This window comes from Aptenodytes forsteri, unplaced genomic scaffold, assembly GCF_000699145.1.
Source record: "Aptenodytes forsteri isolate BGI_AS27 unplaced genomic scaffold, ASM69914v1 Scaffold398, whole genome shotgun sequence".
Lineage (NCBI taxonomy): Eukaryota > Metazoa > Chordata > Aves > Sphenisciformes > Spheniscidae > Aptenodytes > Aptenodytes forsteri.
Window position 1 is genome coordinate 401959 of NW_008794545.1, and position 7617 is coordinate 409575.

Consider the following 7617-nt stretch of genomic DNA (forward strand, 5'->3'; position numbering starts at 1 on the left):
GCACCCCGCTAATGCTGGGGTTTGTTGCCTGCTTGCACCACATACGTTCATATACAGCCAGGAGAATAGAAGATTAAACCACATTTTTTGCATCTCACTTTTTGCCTTTTTGCCCAGTGCAAGTTTGTCTATCATTTCTCCTTTGAACTTCGCAAAGTAAGCATTTTTAGGAGGAATCCTCTGGCAGTGGTGCTGGCTATTGTAAAAATGCCCTTGATCAAATCATCCTCTCCTTGCCTTTTTTGTGCAAAAGCACACTGCTAATGCTGGGGTTTGTTGCCTGCTTGCACCACATACGTTCATATACAGCCAGGAGAATGATGAAATAGAAGATTAAACCACATTTTTTGCATCTCACTTTTTGCAGACTGCGCCAGTGCAAGTTTGTCTATCATTTCTCCTTTGAACTTCGCAAAGTAAGCATTTTTAGGAGGAATCCTCTGGCAGTGGTGCTGGCAAATCCTGTCGCCATTTCTTTATCCCCAAATTTTTGTGGTCGGACCAAACTTTGCGAAAGAGCTGCCTGTACTGGTGTTTGTTACATTATGTAACAGAGAAACTTTGTTCTGATTCATTATGTTTGGAATGTGTAAGATAAAAACCTCGTATTATGGGCAAGTTTAACAGCAGGACATGAGGATCTTCACTGCTTTCAGAAGTGGATTCCCTATATTGTTATTAGAGGTGGCTCTTTGTAAGCCTGTCAGTACGCGTGTTAAGGAGATGTTTTGAACTGGGAAAAGTCATAAACCCCTCCCTGCATGGACCATAGAACAACCCTGATCTCAGGGTCTTCTATCTTCTGTTTGATCTTTCCATTTTTTGCAAGGCCTCAGACTGTTGTGCACCGGAGTGGGTTATTTCCAGAGAATAAGGACCGTGGCTGTTCTTCCGGGACTGCGCTCCTTGGGAACGGTTCATTCAATTCCCACATTAGAAGGAGAAACCTTGAATTTACAACTTTTAAATCAGGTCCTTGCTTTCCTCCTTACATGCTTGTCATCCCCCTTGGACCTAAAATTAGGCTTTGGCCCCTGCTGTCGTCAGCTAATACCGCTCCAGCAGTGTGCTTCTGCTCTGTCCAGCATGTAATGGCAAATTCTTCCCCCCGCCTGTAAGGCGCTTTTACGTAATAGATTCCATCTACACAGTGACAATGGCAATACGCACAGATGGGGACATGGAGGATCGGCCCACACGAGCATGCTCAGAAGTATGTCTGGCTTTCGATTCACCTTGGTTCAAAACCCCTCAACGTCACTTTACTGAGTAGGCAGAGCACAGTGTCTCATTGTTTATCTGAATTAGTGAGTAGGTGGCAAATAACCTAGCAACGAGGGAAGAGCTGAACTGCGCATTTGGGCAGCTGCTGCTACAGGCTCACGAGTAGAGGCACATGCCCCCAGCCAAAGGACAGATGCTTCCCGCCTCACGCACGAGCAACAGGCTTGCCTCTGTTGGGGCACATGTACACAGCCCACAAGAGGGACAAAGTTTATCACTGTGTTCTCAAAAAACAAGACTGCTTTGTGCAGTGAAGGAGTTCTAGATATTTGAACTGCAACTTACTACAGGCTCTTCTGCACCTGAAATGCTGAAAATAAAATACTTCACTGTCAATAGAGAGGATTGCTTAGTGGTGTAAACCTCTCACTTGCTATAAGAATAGTCCGTTGAATGACAGAACTGAATTTCAGCAGTGTTTTTTAGTGAAATTTACCAAGTGAAGGTATTTCTGTCGGGATCTTATTCACCATCCTGCTTGTTCCACGTAGCAAGAAGTGATGTCTCTATACTAGCAAGCATCATGCTGTATAATGACTGACTACCTAATTCCCTACTTCCATCCAGACCTATTTCAAGCTATGTAAAATTATTTCTATTTGAATATTTTAGAAGATATTTCAGGATAAGAAACACTCCAAATAAATAGAAAATAATATTGAAATAAATGCTAAGTCAACGATGACTTATAAAGGATCTTCCTCAATTAACCAGATTTAATTTCTTTCATATCTTCAATGTAATAAACCTAGTAGCCTTCAAATTATACACAGAGTTTTCTAGTCAAGCCTTGTAATTGGAATGTAATAAACAGGAAAAGGTATTGTTCTTGCATTGAATATACAGGCAAAACCAATATAAAATTTAATTATGTGTTGTAAAATACCAACAAAGGACAAATATTAATTTCTGCTGCTTTGAAGGCTACTCTGTCCTTTGGTGCAAAAAGTATTTGGATTGAACTGATAACGTATTTGGGCAAAATTCTTCATAAAATGTGAAATACAATGCTTTAAATAAAGCAAACAATGTTTTAAAGTGAATAAAATAAAGCCGTTGCTTTAGGTATACCCCATATTGCAATAGTTAAGAGATTCAAAGTTACCCAGTTATCTTTCATCTATTTTGTTACTTTCCATTAATGATATATTTGCATTATTTAGTAATACAGAATTTAAGTGAAAACTTTCTGACTTTCAAATCTTAAGGGGTAGCTTAATTAGCCAAGCTTGTAAGTGCAATTTGTAAAATAAAAGACTCTTCTGGAATGAATAATCACATACTTAAGTTTCAGTTGTTTATTATTTTAAAATTAGAAGCAGTAAAACCACAGCATAGTTAGGGGAAGGATATATTGCAAAACACTTGTGTTTCAAGGTCATTAATCCTTTCTTCTTTTAACTTTTAATTAAAGATGTGATTGCATTAGAACACTACACATCTCCTGTTGAGGCTTCTGAAATCCTCTGACAGTTCCAGGAAATGTTCATAGCAAGAATAAGTGCAGTGTAAGGCAAAATTTAGTCCATTATCACAAAAAGCAGACGTTTGATTTTTCATCTGCTTTTAATGCAATATGACAGGTACTTTGTTTTCCATTCCTAAGGGTAAAAATTACTTAAAACTCCATAATTTATATATGTAAAGTAGAATTAATGATTTACTAAGTAATATCAATGGTTCAACGCTGAACAAAGGTAGAACAAACCTTTTCCTTCTTTCAATAAACTTTCAGAAGGCGGCTCTGAACTTTTTTCAAACCACACACCATAAACATTGCACCAAAATGTGTCGATTCCAGAGTTTTCATGCCAAAATCTAAGTCAAATACTCATGCATGACTTTGGATTTTTCAGAAACTTATACGCAAGGTTGGATTCAGTAAATAGCTGTGCGATCTCCCCAGGATTAAATGACAATGATATTCTCTATTACATCCACCTCTTCTTATGCATAGTTGCCCCATAACCAATAGATGGGAAACAGGGTGTAAATTTATATCCTCACACCCTCAGAGCAGAAGTGCCCATTTTGGGGGGCACTAGTCACCTGACTTGTATCAGTATACCTATAGCACCGCATATTTATGCTTTGCTTTGTATCAGGATAATTACCTATGTAAACATTGCCTCTTTTTAAGTAGAGAGTGTGTATCTGGAGGCAGAATGTGACTGTACCCTAATATATGGTATACAGGACTATGGTAATATAGCTAAATAGCAAGCAGTTTTATTCAATGCATTTTATATGTTTGTATTTATACATCTTGCACTAAGCCTGACCTTCAGCTTTTGGGAAACATGTTTTAACAGCCTCTCAGCTGTTTCTTACCGAACTGAAAGTTGCTGCTGTCTTCTACAAGCTGTTCTGCTTTGTAAATCTTCTAGAACCACAGTGATATGAATAGCATAAGCAGTACAAATAATAACATGTTAAAAATCTGATAAATCCTTTTGAGTGGGACATAATTTTACCACAGATTTTTAATAGGATATATGAAAATAATTTAGCAATGCTTTTGGTGCTTATTAGGAAGACCCACTACTACAAACCCATGATGTGGGACAGTGAAGAGCTGTTTCTCCCGGTTTACGTGGTGTATTTGAGTAACAAGCACAGGCACTATCATTGTGTGATCAGTAATATGGCATATTTCTGAAGCCTGCTGAGACTTGAGGAAAATTCTAGGCCACACTCTAATTGGCCTAATAGCTAATATTCTTGTAACCATTTATGGAGAATACTGCACTAATGCTGGTTGGATTCCCTGTTTGCTCTGCTCCAGTCCATCTACAATGCAGCAGGTAAAATTATTTACCTAGGTCAACAATTTCCAGTCCTTGCATAATCTCCCTCTCTTTCTATCTCATAGCTCATCTAAGTTCGTATTACTTCACCTCTATCTTCTCTTTAGCCCTCTCTGACCCCCACTTCTGCTCCTGCTTGCCACTTAGTTAATCTACAAGGTTCTTTTCCGTGCCACTAGCTGTGCATGTGATGCCCTTCTTGTTCTAGACCATTCTGCCAGCACCCTCTCCTCAAGCAAAAATCAGACATAGTCACTATCCTTATTTAGCTTGTGGTTGAAAGGCAACTTTGTTGTAATTACCACTATACCCAAGTGTCTACCCTAAGTAAGTGTAGCGACAGTATTGATTTAGACCTGTTTTCCCCCTTCTCCAGCCTCTCATTTTTTCATCCTGACCTGTATCACATCTGGGATTCAGACTGAAGATGTGTTTTTTGTTTAGCATTGGAACAGTGGGAGGATGGTATATCGAGCATTCTTGTGAATGCGGCTCTACAAGCACAAAGATAAGCATGGCCCCTGCCCAGCTGAGTTTGCTATCAATGTATCTTCTGGTTCAGGTCCCTCCTCACCTATGAGAAATATAAAACTCTAAGAAACACAAATTAAAACTGAGGAAAATAGGATTAATAGTTCCTCTAAATTTTGAAACAAAAGGCAAAGGAGTGTCAAATATGAAGGAAACGGTAAGAATTCTTCCTCGTGCTTTTGATTATGGGCTGTTAGGGAGAAATTTCATTCATAGGTCATAAGAATTTTACATTTTCTTCTAAATGGGCAGTAGGACTAGATGGGTTATTTAGATCCAATCAGAGCTTCTTCTGACATACAACTTGTTTTCTGCATTCCCTCATTTTGGCAACTGATGATAATCACTCCTGAAACTCGTGGTCAAAAGACAATGGTGGTAAAAGACTTGGTCCTTACCCTATGTCACCAAAAGACTATGTTAGGAGTATCAAAATGGGGTTGGATTTGAGTGATTAAATGAAGCTTTAGGCAAGAGGACCATCAGATTTAATGAAATGAACAACTAGCTGCCTTATCACTTCCTTTTGCTGATTTTTGATTTGTTTAGTATAGCATCTGTTTGCCAATTAGTGCAATTGCTACAGGGCAACTCTTACGCTATGGATAAAGCGTGATCAAAATCTACAGAATAAAATACAGCAAATGCAGAATAAAATCTTGCTTCAATGAAATATTTGTACACAGAATTTGTGAACAGAAAGCAAGCATAAACTAGAACATCAGAGTTCAGTGAAAAGTTTTCTGTCTAAAAATCATAGACAAAAACCATGAAGCATGCAGAAAAGCCAGTTTGCATACTGAAAGCAAATCTGACTTTTAGAAATGCTTTTGCAAAACTGTGGTGCTCCACATATACATAATGGTTGTTTAGGAAAAAGAGGAAAACTGGGGACATCTAATGATCCGTCTACACTAAAATTAAATATATCAGTGACCTTGGCAAAGCTTAAATATGGCTATAACTTGTTTATGCTGCATTATTTCAAACATTTTAGGGGAAACCTGTTTTAAAGTGGTTCCCTTAGGTACTATCATAAATTTGTTGAAGAAGGAAGTATGGTCTGTTGTTTTAAGCACAGGACTCTGAGTCAGAAGATGTAGATTATGCCCCCTGCACTGATAACTACTGACTATGTGACTTCCTCATCTCTAAATTGGGAAATAGTACTTAACTAGTCAGAGGTAACAAGGAGACAAGTCATTACTGCTTATAATATTATAATATTATAATATTGTAATATTATAATCTTAACAAAGCCTTCAGATATTGTAATATTATAATCAGAACAAAGCCTTCAGAGGAGTAAGTATCTGTGGGAAAGAAGCAAATCACCGGTATGTTTGAAGTTCTGGTAACTTAATTCTAAGACAAAGTGAAATTCTGTGCTGCGTTGGTGGACAGTTTAGGAATGCAAAATATCAGTCATTGCATTGGTTAAGCAACAGCCATCTAAAGGTCACCATGGCTCCAAAGTAGAACTATGATCTCATAGCTGCAGTTTTTGCCCTTCCCTGTTCACACCCTTTCCGTGTTTATGACTGTTAGGCTGGAAGGTATTGATGGCTTCCATATATAGACAGCCATGTATCTTGTAATGATGTGTAGGCTAACTATACCCCATAAGGTCTTGATGCTAGAAACAAAGGGAGGCAACTGCCCAGCTGACTATATCTTAAGACTGATCAGAATCTAAGCTTGTCAGGGTTGAGGTTTTCCCTGGGACAGGAAAACACAGTCAGTACAAGGCTGACTCAGGCTAAGAAACCAAATGCTTACAAGTGCATGCGGGCAATAAAACCTGAGGGAAAAAAAGCAGCAAGGAACTCACATACCCAGCTATGAGTAAGGCAGGACAGCTTACTTGCTGTATTCAGTGTACGATAAAAATCCTTTTTTTAAAAAAACGTAAATTAAATCAACTACTATTTGGTTTTGAGAAATTGAGCTGGGTGTTTACTCAGTGCAGGGAGGCAGGCGCACACCAAGGAACTGTTAACATACATATGCACTTTTTGTGACTATAGCAAAGGTTTGTAACAGGAGCAACACGGCAAGGCTCTGAAGGAAGCAGCAGAACGAGGACAGCTCCATCGCCTTCTTCCTTACACCTTCCCTTCCCGGTGCCCGGGAGGGCCCAGCTGCTGTTGCCACAGCATCTCTGGAATGTATACAGGGACGGTTAATACTGGAGGCGCTGCCCCTCCCAGCGGCGACAGGAGCAGTTAAGACTGATTTCCCAGGCTCTACCCTTTTCCTCTTATGCCACCGCTTTAGACGCTCATCAAGACGACAAAGAAGATAGCTCTACTTAGTACACTTTCAGCAGGAAGGGATCATCGGCTTTACAGCAAAACTCGTGGTCTGCTACAACATAAGAACAAACCCTTTTACATAATTTTAAAAGCACTTTTACCACTCCTTTTTATGGTATTGTCACCTCGGGGCTTATGTAATCAGAAAATAGCAGGCTTACAGCCTTAGCTGTCTGGAACAAGTGGCAGAGAAAGGGGGAAATGAGAACATGGGTTGAATATTCCTTTTCGTTCTTCAGACAAGCCAGCCTTGCAGACTGCCTGTTTTGCCTGTTTGAGCTATACTGGGCTGAGTCAGCAGAAAGCAAGTGTGACGTGGGTGACAGATCCGTAATCAGAGCAACACGTGAATCAGCAACACCTTTTACTGCCGACAGAGGCATTTAAACATTTGCAGCGGAGAAGTAACGTTTTACTTTATTTAAAACACCGATTCTTAGGGTGGGTTGATTATGGGACCCTTTGCTTCCCTCCTAACACCTTACAAGCCTGACATCTCACTAACTTTCCAGTAGCCACTACCTTTACCGGCGTGCCACAGCTTATGTTACGGGCTAGCGAAGTTTGCCTTACCACCGCCGAGCTCCGCGGCCACGTCTTTCGCTAAACAGCGCTTCTCCAGAGGCAGCACTCGAGCTCTCTGCCTGCCCCGGGCTCCAAACGCCTCGCCACCCCCCCTA

General features: G+C 39.9%; 1 protein-coding gene across 1 annotated transcript in view; it reads left to right on the forward strand.

Annotated features, from left to right (window-relative positions):
• The window catches only part of PDCD6IP (programmed cell death 6 interacting protein), a 56261-nt gene that overhangs the window by 6369 nt on the left and 42275 nt on the right, over positions 1-7617 (forward strand). Inside the window, exon 3 of the mRNA XM_009272434.2 lies at positions 368-416. Within this exon, the coding sequence (XP_009270709.1) occupies positions 368-416 (49 nt within the window). The remainder of the gene's footprint in view (positions 1-367; positions 417-7617) is intronic.